The 20,059-nt window shown below is 40.2% G+C and overlaps 1 protein-coding gene across 1 annotated transcript in view; it reads left to right on the top strand.

Moving 5' to 3' along the window:
- The window catches only part of ZC3HC1 (zinc finger, C3HC-type containing 1), a 36,136-nt gene that overhangs the window by 1,264 nt on the left and 14,813 nt on the right, over nucleotides 1–20,059 (top strand). Inside the window, exons 2-6 of the mRNA XM_006887194.1 lie at nucleotides 5,282–5,311; nucleotides 6,464–6,615; nucleotides 7,661–7,744; nucleotides 16,678–16,805; nucleotides 19,966–20,054. Coding sequence (XP_006887256.1) covers nucleotides 5,282–5,311; nucleotides 6,464–6,615; nucleotides 7,661–7,744; nucleotides 16,678–16,805; nucleotides 19,966–20,054 — 483 coding nt within the window. The remainder of the gene's footprint in view (nucleotides 1–5,281; nucleotides 5,312–6,463; nucleotides 6,616–7,660; nucleotides 7,745–16,677; nucleotides 16,806–19,965; nucleotides 20,055–20,059) is intronic.

Here is a 20,059-nt window from a genome sequence, read left to right as displayed (position 1 = left end):
AAAGACCTGTCTCTCCTTACAACATGTCCAAATTATGTCAGGCGAAGCCCCAGAATCCTTGCCTCCAAGGAGTAGCCTGGTTTAACCTTCTCTAGGATGGATCTGTTTGTTTTCTTGGCAGTCCATACAAAAATGTATGAGCAAATTAGCTTCATAAAATGTTAATCATTCAAAGAGACATTGGATACCTTTGCTTTATACAAAAAGAAAACTGAGAGCTTGAGAGGAGAATAAATCACAACTAACTTTGCATATAGTACATTTTCATTTGTTAAGACATTTGATCTTCATCCTTAAGTCTGTTGTTAAAGGCCAACAGATTAGTTCCTACTTATAGTGACTGAGTATAAAATAGAGCAAAATCCTGCTCCGTCCTGCACACTCTTCACAATCTCTGCTGTGCTTAAGCTGCTTGCAGTCACCGTGTCAGTCCATCTTGTTTAAATTCTTTCTCTCTTTTTCACTACAACTTCTCTTTTCCCACAGTAATGTCCTTCTCCAGGGACTTGCCCCTCCAGACAACATTCCCAGAGTATGTGAGACAAAAATATCTCACTGTTACTTCTAAGAAACCCTCTGGCTACAGTTCTTCCAAGACAGATTTATTGTTTATTTTGACAGTCGATGGTATATTTGGTATTGTTCACCCCCACTGCAATTCAAAGGCTTCATTTCTTCCATCTCCCTTATTCATTATTTATCTTTGGCATACGTGTGAAGCAGTTCTAAATATCATGGCTTAGGTAAGGTACTTTAAAGTGACATCCTAGCTAGTGAGCAGCACATTTGCCCCGTGCAGTATATTGTTTAATTTCTTGACTTTCCCTCATGTTGATTGTGAATTCAGGTAAAATCAAATCATTGTCAGTTTCTGTTTTCTTGTCTATCGTGATGTTGATTATTGGACCAATGATGAGAATTTTTGTTTGCTTTACGTTGAGATGTAATCCAGACTAAAGAGTATAGTCTTGGAGCTTTATCAAGGCTTCTTTATTGTCTGTTTTTTTTCAGTGGAGGCATCAATTTCAAGTGGGTTGTACGACTTGCCCTCCGGATCCACGTAATAGCAAATAGCAGAGCCAGAATTATGTTTTAGGACTCTTGACACCCAAACTTGATAAGCTATTCCTTTTTTTTTTTAAACTGTACTATGTTGCCTTTCTCTCTCTAGATTTTCTTTTATGTATTGGTTATCTATTGCTGAATTTAAACACCAACAAAATCCCTAAAACAAAGGAGCTTAAAACAGCACACATTTATTTTCTCACAATTTCTGTGGTTATGAATTTGGGCTTAGCTTAGCCAAGTCGTCAGGCTCAGGGACTCTCACAAGTTGCAATCAAAAGTGTCAGCTGAAAAAAAAAGTGTCAGCTGGCACTGCAGTCATTTCCAAGATTCACCTAGGAGGGATCCACTTTCAAGCTTGCTCAGGTGATTGTTGGCAGGATTCATTTTCTCATGAATATTGGAACTGGAATTTCAATTTTTCATTCATTCATTCATTCATTGGCTGGAGACCTCCCCTAAGTTCTTTGCTATTTCTGTTCTTCATAGAGACAGTTTAAAACATCACAGCTGGCTTCATCAGAACAAGTCAAAACCTAATCTGTAAGGGGAGCTCTGGTGGCCTAGTGGTAAGGAGTTGCAACTACAATCCCAGAGGTGCACGCTTCGAATCCACCAGATGCTCTGCCGGGGAAGGAGGGACAATCTCCTCCTGTACCAGTCAGATCTGATTTGACGGTACACTCACACAAAATAATAATAAAAAAAAAACCTGATCTGTAACCTAATCTCAAAAGCATCCATCTCTTTTGCCTTAATATCCCGTCCCAAATCAAGCGGGTACCACTTGGGCAGGACCACTGGGAGCAGTTTTAGAAGGACCATCCCATGCTTTACGTTAGCAAAGGCTGGCTTTCTTAAATTTTTTAAAAAATTGTTTTTTAGGCGAGCTCTGGTGGCCTAGTGGCAAGAAGCTGCACTGCAATCCCAGATGTGTGCAGTTCAAATCCACCAGATGCTCTGCTGAAGAAGGAGGAACAATCTCCTGTACCAGTCAGGTCTGATTTGACGGTACACACACACAAATAATAAAAATTAAAAAAAAATTAAATTGTTTTTTAAAGGTAATTAGAAGGTTGCAAAGCAGTTACAAAGACCTTTTTTTCTGAGCTGTTTCAGAGTACTTTGTCAGACGGACACCTTGTTACTCCCAGCTACTTGAGTAAGCACTTTCTGCAAGAATGGATTTCTCCTCAGTCACTACAATGCAGCTTCAAACCAAAGAAGTTAACATTGATCATTTGCTACCATCTAAAACTCAGAAACACCTGCTGCAGGTCAAAGCCTTCACTGTGAATTCCATGTCATCATCAAGAAAACAGAAATCCTCACCACTGGACCAATAGGCAACTTCACGGTAGATGAAGAGAAAAGATTGAAGTTATAGATGATAGAATTTTACTTGGATCCACAGTCAAAATCTATGATAACAGCAGTCAGGAATTAAAAAAAAAAGTTGCACTGGGAAACTCTGTCAAGGACCTCTCCAAAATTCTAAAGAGTAAGTATGTCCATTTAAAGATAAGGTGCACCTGATCCAAGCCATGGTCTTTTCCGTTACTTCCTATGCATCTGAAAGTTGGACAGTGAATAAAGATGCAAGAAGAATTGATGACTGTGAGTTGTGCTGTTGGAGAAGAGGAATGAATATTCCATGGACTGCTGAATGAGCAAACATTTCTGCCCTCGAAGAAGTGAAACCAAGTTGTTCTTAGAAGCAAAGCTAATGAAACTGCTGCTCCCATACTTTTGACAAATTGTTCTTGGAAACCTGGACTCTTTGGAAGGGATCAGTCTTTAGAAAAAGACATCATGCTGGGAAGGGTGGAGCAAAGACCTTTAGCAAGATAGATTGAAACCTTAATTGAAACAGTAGGTTCAATTATATCAAAGATGGTAGGGATAGTGTCTTATAGGGCGAGGTTCCGATCTATTGTTCAGAAGGACACTGTGGGTCATAGTTGACTTGGTTGCACCTCACTACAGCTCTTAGACTTTAGACTTTAGTCATTTATATTCTTTTTAGCAGAAGAATCCGGTTGAAAATTAGATATTTCATTTATTTGAAATGCTGCTTCAGTGTCCTTTAATCTGAAAAAGTTACTTAGTTTCCCCTGTGTCAAGAAATATGTGTTTGACACAGCCAGTTACTTTGTAGCCTTAGTTTGGGTTTGTCTTATGTTTCCTCCTGATCCATTTTTGGCTGTTCATTTTTGGTAGGAGTATCACAGTTCTCATTGACTATTGGAGGGTGGTGCAAAATTTCATTTTATCCCTTTATTGATGATTATCATTCTGATTGTCTAAGTTCTTATTGGAAGAGACTTAACCATCTTTCTGCTACGGAGCAGCTGACAGATTCAGATTATCGACCTTTCAATTAATGCAGCCGAGCTTCTTTATACACAAATGCTTTCTAATAATACTCAGTATGCTTACATTTACAGCTGAATTTCTTTGTATAATTATGTTAGTCATCTAGAGCCGTTTAAACAGAGTTAACCACAACTAGGTGGCTTTAACCAATGGGAATTATTTTCCGTTTCTCAAAACTCAATTGTTACCAAGTCAGTTCTGACTTCATCCCTCCATTGACTTTCCAGGGCTGTAAATCTTAAGAAGAGACTACCTGTTTTTCTCCCTTGAAGCCACTGTAGAGTCAAACTGCTGCAGATATGTATGTAGCCTTTGAGTTAACTTGACGTGTTGCCCTGTGGTGCCACTTCCTACAGATTGATTCAGGATGCCAGCTCTAGGGAAAGTTTGCTCTCATCTCTGGAGGAAGATCTTGGTTTCCTTTCAGTGTCTATACGTCTGGTCTGGTCGACCTACGAGATCACCATGCATCTTGGTATCACGCTCAGCTAAGGGCCTCTGGGGCCAAAGGTTATGCTGTGCTTCTATCTAGCTTCACTGTGATACCTTTCTCTGCTCACTTTGCTTTCCTTTTCACTGTTGTAAAAGAAAAGCTGATGAAGGCCACACCTTAAGGGAATTCCCCTCATATCCCACCAAGCCTGATAAGACTGGTGCTTTGCTTTTTGGCAGAAGTATCATAGAGTTCTTCTCATTGATTTCTGGATTAGGGAAGGAATAAATAAAGAACATAACAAACAATCCTCTGACCCATGGATTGCCAAAAGAACAAGTTTGTCTTGGAGGAAGTACAACCCAAGTGCTGTTTGGTAACAAGGATGATGAAACTTCTCACATGCTGTGCGTATGTTGTCAGTAGGGGTCTGTCCTTGGAAAAAGACTCATGCTGGAAAATTGGAGGGTCAGAGAAAGACCCTCAACAAGATGGATTGACTGCTAACAGGGGCTTTGAGTATATCAGAGGTTGGGAGGATGGTGCAGGATAGGGCAGGGTTCAGATCTGGTGTTCATAGGACTACTGTGAGTTGTAAACTCTGTGGCACCTAACAGCAGTAGCAGTCCTCTTTAATGTAGCCTCAACCTCATTGACCACAGACAGAGGTTGGCATTTACAACATGTCACCAAGTGGAGGATAATCACAGTACTGGGAATCATGGACTGGCCACATTGAGACATACTTTGAGGTGACGCAATTCAGTTAAGAACAATGTGCTCTAAAAAGAAAAAACAATGAGCTCTTTTTTCCGTCCTTAACTTCCCAAGAGTGTTTCTTCCCCTTTTCTCCTTAACTCTTTCACATGATCCATCCCTTACCTTTTGCCAGCCATGCCTCTGTTACATTATCTTAAATAAACTTTTTCCACAAAACAATGCCAAAGTTTAAAAAACCCCACAACAGTGAGTTCGCACTGACACTTCTAATGCATGTTTTCTGCTCTGAGCCATCATCCTCTGTGTAGTTAGCTCCCATCTCTGCCTTCTTTCGCCCTGCTCAGGCTCCAGTGCTCCGTGTAGGGCAGCCCCATGAAGCTTCTCTTTTCACCCCCCTTCTGTTCCTGGCAGCCTGCACCAAACCGCTTTCCCCATCCTCATAGCTCATTTATCTTCCTTGCTCAGCACCTAAACGCCTGTGGATCTAAAGAGGAAAGGGAAGATATTTTAACCACCTTTTCACTATTGCTCCCTAGATTGATTCCTGATTTTGATGATTTTTTAGATCCATTTCCTTTTGTTCTGATTGGGTATAATTTGATTGCTATTTTCAATATAATAATTTCTTTACCTTCAGTTTTTTAAATGACTGTTGCTTCCATTCTAAATAGTCCTACCTCTGTTAAGAGTCCTGTTTTCTAGCCTTCAAACTTTCTCCTGTTGTACTGGAATGTTTTTAAAATTCCCACTTCCCTTATAATGAATTTTTTACATCTTTTATATTTTACCCTCTTTCCTTGCCCTCTTTGTTCTATAATACATGTCTTTGGGTCAGTGAACATGAATGATAAAAATATTAATAAAAAAATTTTCTGCACTGCAATCCCAGAGGCGAGCGGTTCAAATCCACCAGATGCTCTGCTGGAGAAGGAGGGACAATCTCCTCCTGTACTAGTCAGATCTGGTTTGATGGTACACACACAAAAAATAATAAAATAAAATAAATTTAAAAACCTGTCTTTGGGTAAACTATAGAAAGTTAAATGTTGACTATGATGGATCAATGAACGTTTTCAGATGCTTTTTCACACACGTTAACGACAGACTGAGTCTTTAAAACATATCCTTGTGCACATGTTTAGTGTGCAGTCAAGTTAGAACGTTCTCATCGCCGACCCTCCAGCAGGTTTTCAGAGGTGGTTGATTGCACGGGTGGAGATTGCCCATCCTCCTCATGCAGAGCAGCTGCTGGCTTTGAACTACGTGCCTTGGGAATTGCAGCACAGTTTCTTAGCACTAGGCCACCAGAGCTCCCTTGTGCACACATTAGTATCTGACTATTGAACTGATGGAGAATAATGAAGTATTTTATTTAATGACTTTATTTTTTTGAAAGGTCAAATTGGTAGATGACCTCTGAGAATTATAGTCATGGAAGGTAAAATGACATGTGGCAACAGAAGAATATGGATGAGTGTAGAAATAGTTTTACTTTGACCTTCATCACCTACTATTTCTTTAGACATATCCCAGTACTTTCACTGGTGCTTTTTAAATTTCTAGTACTCACAGTAAGTAAAAGTGAATAGTTTCTGTAATCTGTCCTATAATCCATATTAAATATGCATTTTAAACATAAAATGCATAGAACTGCTTCAAGAAAAAGATGTTAACACTTTCTGTGTAAAGTAAATGACCAGTGTTTATAAAGTATATGCCTATGCTTTAAAAATCTTTTTTCAGCTTTGTTACTGCTTTTCTCCTGGTTTATTCACTCCTTCATACACAAAGAACGAGTTCAAGTTTTCATTTCTGATTTACTCATTGTAATGTAATGGCCTGACAACATTGTCTTTCTTAACGTACATACTCCCTAAAGTGGGCCGGGAAGCCCTTGGAGCTGTCTCCACTTGTCTGTGCAAAGTATGGCTGGGTCACAGTTGAATGTGACATGCTCAAGTGCTCCAGCTGCCAGGCTTTTCTCTGTGCCAGTTTACAGCTGACATTTGACTTTGACAGATGTAAGTATCAAGTACAAGTTACACTTTTCTCCGTATTCAAAGATTGTGCTGATGGGTTTTGTTTACACTACTGAGAAAAACAGGCACTTCTGTTTGATAAAAAAATGTGTACGAGGCTAATTGGTGATTGTTCTCATAAATAGCTTTAGCCATTATTTTTTAAAAACCGAACTAGAATGTACCTTTGGTATTCAAGGTAATTAACAGCAGTGTATTCATATTTAAAAACTTGGCTTTTAGACAGACACACACATACAGTGTCGCAGGCACATTATGAGCCTGGGATGACAGGGATGGGACACTTAATGATGAGCCTTAGTTACCTGATTACAAGAAGGGATGAGAGCCAGCTCAGTATTCAGACCTCCAGCATGTCCCTGGGTCCGACTGTTGACCTGGAACTCATGTTACCTCTCAGGCCACCTTAGGTGGCCAGGGACTTATCTGCACATTTGCCAGGTTAATTTTCCTCCAAAAGAACAAAATAGTGCCTTTCAGAATCACTAATGCAGGGAGAAAATAGGATTAGACCCAAGTGTCAGCAAGCTACAAATCGCAGGAGTGCTGCACAGAGGAGCCACTAGCACGGATTGCTGAGACTAACGCCAGTCCCTCTAACCACCACAACCACAGACTCTTTTATGGGGGCCCCTCTGTAAAAGGAAAGTGCTGGAAAGCAGCTACATTTATGATAAGGAAGAAAAGAAGGGGAAAGGAATTTCCAGTCAGTGCCTTTAACAGACTTGTAAGGGAGCAAAGCAAAAACTAAAAAGAAAAAAAACCTTCCACTTTTAGAGTACTATAACGAAGACTCACATTTTAAATTTCTTTACCTTATAAGATATGTGCTTTCTTCCTTACTGATCTTAGAACTCACAATTTAGAACTGGATTTATGGGAAATAGGACAATGATATAGTTGCTGACATTTTCATATCTTGTTCTGTTTTCTATGCTTCATTATATCTGTTAATGGCTCTTGGCCTCTGCATTGGATTTTGCTCCTAATGATGTGTTTTCAAGTGTTGCTGCCTGTGTGGTTTCAGATAAGGAACGATGTGCTGAGCTGAAGCAAGCCTTGTGTACTGCCCACGAGAAGTTCTGTTTCTGGCCAGACAGCCCCTCTCCAGGTATTTCTTTCTGAGGTTGCCTGTTTACTATTTCTCCTTGGTCACTGCAGGGGTTTTTGAAAAATTTTGTCAGTGATATTACATACACTGCCGATTGGTACCATATGCGCTGCTGGTGTCAGTTCAGCCATTTCAGCACGTGTAGTTCTGGGAGACTGATTCCATTCCTCCAGTTGGGCATCCATTCTTAACCCTCCTGAGTTTTTTATCCCTTATGAACGTAAATGCACCTGCTCCCCATTTGCTCTTCTGATTTCTGTTGTCACTTTGATCCCAGATAAATAGTTGAAAATCAAGGCAAGCATTTTTCACTACTCTTTTTTTATAACCTCTTGTTAGGTTTTAAGAAGACCTCATGGAATATTTTTTAGTATTAAAGGTTTTTTTAAAAAAAATATATGTGGGGGAGCTCTGGTGGTCTAGTGGCAAGAAGCTGCACTGCAATCCCAGAGGCGCACGGTTCAAATCCACCAGATGTTCTGCCGGGGAAGGAGGGACAATCTCCTCCTGTACCAGTCAGATCTGATTTGATGGTGTGTGTGTACACACACTCTCACACACTAATAATAATAATTAAAAAAGTGGAATGCTTTATGAATTTGCGTGTCATCCTTATGCATGTTGTTGTTGTTATGTCCTTATGCATAGGCTCTGCTAATCTCCATATTGTTCCAATTTTAATATATACGCTGTCGAAGCAAGCACTTGTTTTAAGTTTGAAAGATGACTACAGACAGGATCGCATCCATCTCTGTGTTTCTAATACTGTCTTTTATGAAGATTTAGACTTTGAAGTTCCTGTTTCTATTTGTGTTTTTAAAGTAGCATTAATATATATCGATTTATTATTACTTTTATTAAGTGTATTTGATATGTCAAATACTTATTCAAGCAACCATTATCCCAGGCAGTCCCCACAGGGGCCCTGACATGTAGGTATTATTAATGCATGTTGTTTGTGGTGGTCTTTTTTAAATGAGGAAACTGAGACTCAAAGGGTTGTTTGGTTTTTGGTTTTTTTTTGTTTTTAATTTTATTTAATTTTTTATGTGTGTACCATCAAATCGGATCTGACTGGTGCAGTAGGAGATTGTCCCTCCTTCTCCAGCAGAACATCTGGTGGATTCGAACCATGCAACTCTGGGATTGCAGTGCAGCTTCTTGCCACTAGGCCACCAGAGCTCCCTGAGAATCAAAGGTTTTATGACAGAGGGGTGAGGGCCTGTATACCTGTGGCTTTCCCATCATGCCGAGCAGTCCAGTGTTCCACCCTGGAATCTTTTAGCAGGTGCACTAACAGAATTTTTAGTGGCAGTTAAACGGTCCAGTGGTGCTGAAGAAGACTCATGGTGCCCCAGGTGGCGGGGCTTACCAATCTACAGTTGACTGCAGGTAACACATCAAAGTAAGGATACATCCTAGCCATCAGCTGCCTCACAGCCAGGGGTGAAGGGGGACAAGGGTAAGCTCCACTTTCCTCCCTCAGTAAAGGCTTTGACAGGACTGCTCTCGAATCAGGAACCACCAATGTGTGGACGGAAGGAACCAGAAGCCCAAAGTGTATCTCAGCTGAGTTTGGTTTTGCCCCCAGCATACTTTGCAGATCCATAGTCCGTATGGTTCATGCCTTGACCAAGGATCAGTGCTGTGTAGATGTGTGTGTATACATGTATGTATTTATCTTAGTAGGACAACACAAGCTAATCTCGAACTTTCTGAATTAACTGTCACCGGTAGCCAGGAATTTTCCATGAGTAGTGCTTAAGAAAAGCAGATTGAAAAAAAAGAAAAAGCAGATCATAAGTGACCATTGATTGCCATATACCTCTGTCAAATGAAAGAGCAGTTGAACAGAGATAGTAAGAAAAACCATTTTAAAGTGAGGATGACAACATAGCAAAGGCTTTCCTACTGTTGACCTGTTTTGCTGTACAGAACAGACAGATTCGGTACTATGAGGTTGTGACTCTGCCTCCGTCCAGTGCACTCCATCTGCCTAGGACTCTGGGCAGTTACCTACTCTTAATTCTGTACAGGTAGCTTACAGTGGGTCCCATTCCTATAACTAATGTCGGTTCTAATATGTAAGTTGGATCCCAGTTTTGTTTTTACTTTCATTATTACTGCCTTATTAAATGCTTTTATCAATTTGATCTTTGTCTTTGGGGGTTGGTAACTGTACAAGTAATACCTGAGAATGATAACACAAACAAGTTACATGCTGCCACACTGTCCTACATATTACTAATGCCAAGATGGTTTTTTTTAAAAAAAAAAAAGCAAGCAGTAGATATTCTTAGGGCCGTTTATGGATCATGAGTGCAGATCATCCTGTGTTGTGAGTCAACAACCACCTGACTACTCTGCTTCTTGATCTTTGCAACTTCAGCCACTACCTACTTGCAGTCTTCTGACTCCTATTCATACCCCTCTTTTCCTTTTTTTCTCCTCCTTGTTGTGTACCATCAAATCAGAACTGCCTGGAACAAGAGGAGATTGCCCCTTCTCCCGCAGAGCATCTGGTGGATTTGAACCACACACCTTTAGGATTGCAGTGCAGCTTCTTTGCCACTAGGTCACCAGAGCTCCCTCAAACCCCTTTTTTTAAACTAGAGTCAAATTTTCAGCTTTCTTACTATTTCCAGTTAATACCTTGCAGACAAAGCAATGCTTCATCTTTGACTTAAAACTCACTTATCTTCCCAATCTTCGTAAACAGCACGTTTCTATCCATTTGTCAAAGCTAGAAACCTGTGGGACTGTTTACCTCCAAAAGTGATCTCCAGTACAATCTTTTCATTATTCTTCTTCCCTTTGGTTTAGTTAATACCCAAGGCACTTTTATGTGAGAAAAGACACGCCCACACTTTTCACCCTTTAATTCTTGTTTGTTTTTAAAAATCTCAAGACTCTGAGCCGAGTTGGTGCTGACTTGTTGTGACACCCTCTGTTTTGTGTCTAAAGCTCTAAGTCCCTGTGGAGGAGACTGTCCATCTTTCTCACAGGCTGCCACTGGTGAACTCAACCCCCCCCCCCAGAGGTACAGCTTCTAGATTAGCAGCACAGCTCCCTACAGACTGCCTACACCACCAGAACTCCCCAAGTTTATTAAGCATGTGTAATAAACCTAATTTAAAAATAGATTTTCCTAATAATTTACCGATACTTACAAACTAAGATTAATTCTCTTGGATGTTTAAAATTTAAATTATGATGTTTTAAATACTGATACACTGTACATGAGAGATTAGTGCACTTGTTAGAAAACATTTAAACTTGCATTATCTTGAGTTTAATGTCTTCTCTTTGTTCCTTTACTTTTGAAGTTTTCCTGTCTTTTGGTTTGAACAGTTAGACCAAACAAATGAGAAAAATTAGAGGAAGGTCTTGAGACCTGGTTTCTTCTCCTGGGTTTTGTCAGACCTGAGCCACTGCTCACCAGGACATGCTTCCTTGTTAGACTTAAACTGCATTTTGGGTTCTAAAGTCCATACCTCTCCCTTGATACCTTCCTCCCAGATTTTTGTTTATAACCTGGATTTCTAGTTAAATGATGCATCATTTTAAACTGATGGCATATATTTTGACAAATGTGGTTTTTTGCAGGGTTTTAAGAAACTGAGTAACCAGTGTAGAACACTTTATGTTCCTGAATAGAAAGTCTCTTTTTCCTAATTTTGTAATTTTTAAAGTTTGTAATGTTTCAAATATAGATATAAATAATAATGTAAGAAACTTGTGTGTTTCGACTACCTAATCCTGACATTTTGCCATCCGTGATTAAAACCACCCACTTGTAGGGAACTCTGGTGGCCTAGTGGCAAGAAGCTTCACTGCAGTCCCAAAAGCTCACGGTTCAAATCCAAAGATGCTCAGCTGGAGAAGGAGGAAGAGTCTCCTCCTGTGCCAGTCGGAATCTGATTCGATGGTATACAACAAGTAAAAATCCCCACAAAAACCCACCCACTTGTATCCTTTTAATCAAGAAGTGTTAAAGATAGGGCCATGTGTCCCAGATGTCATTCCTCTCTCTTGCTATCCTGAGAAGATACTCTTTTTTTAAAAAAATAATTTCTTTTTATTTGAGTGAGGGTTTGTAAAAGTGAAGGTTTTTCATACAGTCATTCATGCAGCTTTTGTAGCACTGTTGCCATTTCATTGTTGCTGCAGTTCATCGATGTAACTAGTGTCTTGACTTTGACGGCAATCAGTTGCTTGCTTACTTTCTATTTTTCTGTGTATTGATCAAACATACACACCAACAAAGTCAAAGAGAGCATTGAGGATTTGTACTAACTTTTACAGTTCAAAATGGACCAAACATGCAATCAAGATGCATTAGTAATTACTGGTGACTGGAATGCAGAAACAATGAGGAAGGAATGGTGGTCAGAAAGTATTGTCTTGGTGACAGAAATGAGGCTGGTCATTGAATTATTGAATTGTCTACGCTCAGTAGGTATTGAGGGTACCATGGACTGCTAGGAAAACAAACAGATTCATCCTGGAAAAGGTTAAACCAGGCTGTTGCTTGGAGGCAAGGATTCTGAGACTCCGCCTAACATTCTTTGGACTTGCTGTAAGGAGAGACCAGTCCTTGGAGAGGGACATCATGCTTAGGTAGGGTGGAGAGACAGCGCAGGAGGGGAAGGCCCTCTATGAGGTGGATTGATTCAGTGACTGGGTAATCGGGATGGGTGTGTCGGAGACTATGATTGGCACAGGACAGAGCAGAGTTTAAGGCTGTTGTACATAGGGTCGCTATGAGTCGCAAGCGAGTTGACGGCACATAACAACAACATACGCTCAATGATTTATTCGTCACATATACCTTTTTTAAAAAACCTAAAGGCAGCTTTACATATGTATCTCACGTGATGGACTGCACAAGAATCAGATTGACCACATCTGTGGAAAGAATCATTGGAGAAGTTCAATATCACCAGTCAAGACAAGACCAGGAACAAACTGTGGATAGACCATTAATTACTCATGTACAAGTTAAAGTTGAAGCTGAAGAAAATGAAAACAAGTTCATGAGAACCAAAATACAACCTTCAGCCTATCCCACCTGAATTTAAAAATCTTCTCTAGAATAGATTTGAGACCCTGAACACTATTGAAGACCAGATGAGTTATAGGATGACATCAGAGATTTCAGTCGTGAAGAGAGCAATAGGTTCTTGTTACAAAGACAGAGGAGGAAGAAAAGGCCAAAATGGATATCATAAAAGAGTGAAAATTGAACTAAAGAAAGAAATGACTACAAGACAAAGCAGTTATAACTGAATGTGTGAAGAGCTGAAGTAGAGAATAAAAAGGGACAATATGCAACAATAAATGAAAACCCAGCCTTTCTATAAGCTCTTGTTAAAATTATAACAACAGAAAAAAAGGAAAAAAGTTTTTGAAAGTTTAAAAAAAAACCCAAAGATAAGTAATGCACAGTCTTAAAGATATAGGGGGAAAACCTACCAACCTTTGTATAATATTAATACATGGAAATGGATTAAACTTGGTTAAAAAGAAGAATGCGTGTTCTGTGCGATATTTAACTTAAATTCAAGTGGAACAAGTAAGTATATAATGAAAGTTCCATCTGTCAACAGCAATGGCCGATAGGCTTATCAATATGTGAAAAAATTACCGAGACTGTGTGACAGGTAGTAGTTGCTTTTTTTTTTTTATTTGATGATGAAAGAGGATAACAGAATAAACTGAAATTAAAAACATTTTTTTATTATAAGAAATATATTCCATAGGACTAGTCTGCGCAAGGATGACACACAAATTCGTGAAACATTCCATATTTTTGTAAAATGAATCTTTCAAAGGTTTCCTAAACCACTCTTAAGAACCAGTGAATATTCAAAGGCGAGCTAAAATATGAAGCTTGTACAAAAGCTTATCCCTACAACACATGTGCCATACTATACAGATTTCTACTTTTGTCAGTTCTTAACATCTACCTCTGAATTTTCATGAGTTTCTATTTCACAAGGGTAGTAATTAATTATTTTATATACACTGGTAGCTGCATATAATAAAGTCCTTGGTATAAAAAAAGAAAAAAAGGACTAGTGATGACCATATAGATGATACAATTTCATCTCGCATACTTTGGTCATGTTGCTAGGAGAGGCTCTTCATTGGAGGCTCTTCATGCTTAGGGGAGGGTCAGCGAAAGAGAGGAATACCTTCAGGGAGATGGATTGACTGCTGCAATGGGCTCAAGTGTGTCCGAGATGATGAGGGTGACACAGGATGGTGTTCGGGTCTCTGTTCATAGGGTCACTGTGAGTTGTACTCAACTTGTCGACACCTGACAACAGCATATGTCTGTATCCATTATCAATACATATACTGCAGATTTACTTGTATTGAAACTTTCTAAAAATGTTGAAACAAGCAAGAACACTAAGAATTACACATTGCTCTTCTCCATCTTTATGCCTCTGGCGTCCATTTCCTGTAGAAGTTAGTACTTTAACATGTTTAAAGTTTGTTTTCTTGCCTCTGGATTTAAACTACTGCATATTACTTATACTAACTTCCTCTTTTTTTAACTCTTTTGGTCGTTTTTCATTACATTAATAAAATCATGGTCTAGCCTCTGTCTACACTTTGCCTTAGCTCTTGACTCTCCCACAGGCACATGTCGTCCAGCCTGGAGACAGTTGGGAATTCTCCAAATGCCTCCTTTGGCCCATTGCCTTTGTACACTGGAGTTGGTCTTTCCAACGTGTCTTAACCCTGCCGACTTCTGAGAAATCATTCCTGAGACTTCCTGTCCTAATCGGTCAGCCTTGGTTTACTGTCAGGAAGCTTTTAGGGTAAAGGGTAAAAGGTGGAAGAAGGGCTAAGAGATGAAAAAACTAAGGCAGAAAGAAAAAAGTAATGAAATAACTTGGTGATGTCACCCAGGACCCAATTCTTTTAAGACACATTGTCACTTTTTCTCTGACTAGCTTTTCGCCAAGGTTGCATGGCTGTAGTTCAAGAGTGACATGGAGATAACAGTGCCCTCCAATTGCTGGCAGGACAGAGCCTCTTCCTCATACTCAGAGAACATACACTCCCACCTCCTCCCCAAAGTAGCTGGACTCTCGTCTCGTTAGGATTGGATCAAGTGCCCTTCCTAAGTCAGTTGCTGCTAGGAAAAGTGTTGTTACTTGTGATTGAGGGGGGAGGGGGAATCCAGATTTTCCCCCAAGTTGCTCACAGGGAGGATCATAACAGACACAGGCTCCTCCGCAGAGTAAGGGCGAGGGCAGAGCTGAACTTCTGTGCTGCATTGTCTTGTGAACGCATATCCTCTTTCCTGCTGTTCAGGGACTTGGGACTTGTATCTAGTTATCCAGTGCTGCTAAACAGAAGTATCACAGTGGGTAGCTTTATCAAGTAAATTTATTTCTTTGGCATTTAGGAGCTGAATTTAGGGCATTGGCTCCAGGGAAAAAGCTGCTTTCTGTCAGCTCTGGAGAAATGTCTGTTAAAACCTGGGCTCCTGGCCAGTCTTGACTTGGTATCTCTTCTTTATCGCTCTGTGGTTGCTTGTCTGTTTAATCCTTTTATATCTCAAAGGCAGCCCACTCCCAAATGTAATAATACCCATAGTCATCAAGCTTGGAAATGACAGCAAATTTTGGGGAAACTCTGTTTATAACACTGAAATGCCCTTGCTTCTGTACCTCTCAGATTTGATTGAGAGTAACTGAAGAATATACTCTTTCATCATCAGAACTTGAAGGCCTGGCTTGTAGTGTCTGTTTCGCAGCTAAATGTTAATTTGAAGCTGAGATAAGGCTACTTAAGGGAGGGACTCCCATCTTGTGTATCAGATGGTCACCAGTTCCTTGTGGCATGTGTGTCCTGTGTGTCTTGTGAAATCTTTCACTTCCAGAATTTATTTCCATTCTCCATTCAGGCATCTTACTAGCCCTGCTGGCTCTCCTGAGGAAGTAGTACAACCAGTATTCTAAATACCCAGTAGGTGAATCTGGTGTTTGGGACATAGCTGTAGCATGTGGTCAATTACTTTTCAGACCATTCAAGTAGATTCCTTTATATATTCTGTGTCTTTGTATCTTTCTTATTGTTAGATCATAAATTATCTGTAACTTGTTAAGTTATATATAAACTGTTGGGTTTTAAACCATATCCCTTATTCAAGTCTCCACAGTCACTATGTTTTACTTTTCTTTTTCTTAATGTAACAATTTTAAGTACAGAGGATAGCACAGCCATCACCCAACTTAAACAGTCATCTTAGAGTCAGTCTCCTCTTCCCTGTATTCCTACTCTCCTCTCCCTATTTCTTTGACGTTCAGTCCCAGACATTACATAATTTGGTGTATAACTAGTTCATGATACATCTATAAATAATAAGGATTCTACTTTTTAAGCATTATCATATAATATACAGATAGTTCCCAACTTATTACATCAAAACTTGATTCATATATTGAGTCATAATGTCTCTCCCTCCCCTAAACATTTTCATTAATATTGCCTTTTTTATCATTACTTGTCTTCGGAGATTGTAAAGATCACAAGTAAACTGTACAGCTCAACATTTCTCTAGTTAAACACAAATAAACGAAATGAAAAGGGGGGGGGAACCCCAACCCAGGCAGTTTTCAATGTATCTCGTTACTTGAATGTATCATAAGTTAGATCCTGCCTGTAATGTCATGTTGTTGTGTACTGTGGAGTCTGATCTGATTCATAGCTGACCCTCAGGTTTTCAGAGGCTGTAAATTGCAGGAGGGAGATTGCCTGTCTTATCTCGCGCATAATGTCATTGTCCCGTTAAAACCAGTTTCTTCAAATCATCAACTTTGTCTTCATGTTTGTTTCCCCAATTGTCCTAGAAATTCTTTTTCTGTCTCATCATTTGTCCTTTTAAAATCTTCCTGTTTCATTTTCCACAGATCGATTTGGGATGTTGCCATTGGATGAACCTACTGTTGTTCTTAGTGAAGTTCTAGGTCGTTTCCAAAGCCTTTGTCACTTGGACCTCCAGCTTCCTTCCCTGAGGCCAGAGGACTTGAAATCTATGGTGAGTTTTCCTTGGCTAGGCTAGGCTGCAGGACTGCCCCACTGTCAGCAGAATTTGTACATGAAGGGTTTCTTTTACTGGAAGTAGACACAGTTTACTTAACTGTCTCTCACCAGACCTTTTTAAAATCCTCACTAAAATAGAGACTTTTGAGGATTTAAATAATTAAGTTCCATTTTAGATAGGATTTGTGTGTGTGGTGTTTGGGTGGATTTTTTTTTTCTTTTGGAAAGATAAATGTATTAGGATAGGTACTTCCCTAAAGGGATGGACCCATCCTCCCTGGAAAGGAAGTAATGGAGGAGGGCAGTGTGCCTCTGAGGTAAGGTTATATATGAAGCCCTTAGTGTGTCTCAGTATGGCTGGAGGCTGGGCCAATGAGAGGTCGTCATGGAGAGTTCAAAATGTAGTGGGTGGTTCTTAGGCCAGTTTGCTGTTCTCTGACGTCACTTGTGTGCCTGAGACACTGGTTAATGTTGCTTCCAGGGCTGGGCAGCCTTTTCCACGCATGTCAGTGTCTGCTTCTTGGGTCTGATGGTTAGTTTTTTAGCATGTGGGAACTTCTGATTCCTCTTTCTCCTTGATTCTAACCCCTGGGGAGATTAAACTCCAAATAGCTTCTAACGTTTTGGGACGATGATCAATGTAGCTGTTTCATTCTGGAGCTGGGTGTTGTTCTGCCTCCAGGGGCTCGAGGTCACTGAGAGGCACAGGGTTAGGAGGCAAGGTGAGTAAGATGGCATCTTTGTAGAGTCATCTGCTCAATGTGGAGCACGTGGAGCCTTGAAGACACAAACTTCATTAATACAATAAACAAGCAGAGTCTAAAAAGTAGTAGGAAGCAAATTATTACGACTAGGCCTGTCAAAGTGGACAACCAGGAGGCCCAGCATTTGATTTGTGATCAAGAACCTCAAGAATTGGGTAGCTGATGACAGATTTGAGAGGTTCAGTCTGTTGGTGATTTCTAAAACTAAGAACTTACTTATGGTTATTAACTGGAAAAGGTAGTGATAAGGTAGAAAGAGGCTTCTATTGAAGAGAGTTATACCATTATAGAGTAGCATAAACATTATTGAAAGAAGGAGGCAAAGATGTGTAGGGCAAGAGTGTCGTTACTTGTCTTGAGAGTAGGCATCCTTTCCTGTAGTGGTAGTGGACTGTCAAGTCAGAACCAACCCACTGCTGACCCTATGGTGGGTTTTCAGAGGCAGTTAATCTCACAGAGAAGATTGCCCATCTTTCACCCAAGGAGCAGCTAGTGAATTTGAACCCTATGCCTTCAGATTGCAGCGTGGCTTCTTAACACTAGGCCACCAGAGCTTCCAGTAGTTAAAGGATCTCATTTTTTTTCAAACTTAATTGGTTAGATAGAGGTTTTTAAATGGCATAAATAAAAATTTCTCTTGTTTTGTTACTTAGACAGTTTTATCAAAGATACTGAGATGGGATTTTATATATACCATTTTCCAGAAAAAGTGCTAGAGGAGACTCCCTTCTCTCTGGTGGATAGAAGTTTTGAAATGCTTTGCCTATCTCTACTTTGAAATTAAACATTTATTGTCCCATCTCTTCACCCTGTGATGACAAGATTTATTGCAGGACATAGTAGCTAATTATTTGCTGCTTCAAGTTGAAAAGCTATTGTGGCTTTAACACCAAACTCAACTCCTGATGTTTATTACAGATGTCACTTTGCCCCTCACCAAGGCAATTTTTTCCACCCTGTTATTGCCTCTTTATTCTCAGAACAGAAGTAAAGATTGTGAAACCACTGTTATTCTGTCAAAAGTAAATTCACTGTCAGACCAAAACATAAGCAGTAATCTGTTTTCAGCACTAGGATGTGAAGTTTACAGACCTCAGAGAAAATCTGCAATTGGTAAATCGAAAACAATTTGGTGCAAAGAAAAGATTTTCTCTTCCAGGAAATGTGCCTCCTGTAGAAAAGATACCACAAGCGTGAAGATGGCCTGAGCTTGATTTCCAGCAGCTTCACAAGGGAAGGAAGGAACCTCATTAACACATCAGCAGCACACAGACAGTTCCTGTGTGGTCAAATACACCTTCCCCATCCCCACCCCATCCTCCAAAGCTGCTTCTACCAGTTCCACACCTCCCATGGCACTTGCTGTTTCTCTTCAGGGTTTGACAGTTCATTGCAGTTGCCACAGAGAACTCACAGAAAATACTAAGAAATATGGGGTTTGTTAGGGAAGTAACAGACTATATAGTTCAGCTTCAGGAACTTTGAGAATACAGTTCCAGTCAGTACAACTTCTTCTAGGCATGCACACAGTCAGGCCTTTTACTGAACCTTGACGTCAGAGCCTGTCAAATGTTAAAACTTTTCTTCCAGTATGTCCTCCCTTCACTCTGCTTCAGGCAGGCACTCAGAGGTACTGGGCTGTAGCTCTCTGGGTGGGCTTACGTAGCTCCTCCAGCCAGTGCCCTCACACACATGCCCATTCTACCAGCAAGCGCCAAGCACGCAGCTTGCTTTTTAGTGGACCTGCAGCCCATCGCTCTGTCACACTGTTCTCTGACACCTCTGCTGCCACTGTCTTGTTTCTTCCATCTTCTACCACTGTCTTGCAGTCATGCACTTTCTCTCTGATATGACAGCTCTCTGCTTTTCACAGAATCTCAGGCCCAAAGGACACACTGGACTCCCTGGTTCTTTCTTCTTGATGGTAATGAGATCCCTTTTTTCTAATTCTAGACCAGTTTAATTTAAGCCTTGTCGTATGGCCTAACTGACCACTTCCCACATTTGTATTCTATACATCTTATTTGCATGATCCCACCTAAAGGTGCCATTTCATCTTATTTGCTAATTATTAGCAAGTTTTCTATTTCCCTTGGTGAGCCACAAACACTTCACATTATATAATCCTAGTCATGTGATGACCGTTACAAAGACCGTCATCAGGTAGGTAAGTCCGGGCACTGCCCTCATTCCTCAGCTGCTCTGGTCAGTTCAGAAAGTTGCTGTGTCTGAGCTTAGCCGCCTTCTACAAGGAAGTCTTCTGTAATGAAGCATTGCTCTTAATAGTTCTTACTGCCTAATGATTTTTGCCTTGAATCGTCTAGCTATATCATTAAATGTAACTTCTTTCCAGTGGTTGAAACGATTACGTTTTGCCTTGACTCTGAACAGTGTTTCACGGAAGACAAGATCAGTCTTCTCCTACACCTGCTTGAAGAAGAACTTGATCACCGAACTGATGAGAAGAAAACTACAACCAAATTTG

Source organism: Elephantulus edwardii, unplaced genomic scaffold (genome assembly GCF_000299155.1).
Source record: "Elephantulus edwardii isolate Elephantulus edwardi_28Jun2011 unplaced genomic scaffold, EleEdw1.0 scaffold00055, whole genome shotgun sequence".
Classification (NCBI taxonomy): Eukaryota; Metazoa; Chordata; class Mammalia; order Macroscelidea; family Macroscelididae; genus Elephantulus; species Elephantulus edwardii.
Note: the sequence above shows the minus strand (reverse complement) of the source record. Positions and strands in the feature narration are given on the sequence as shown.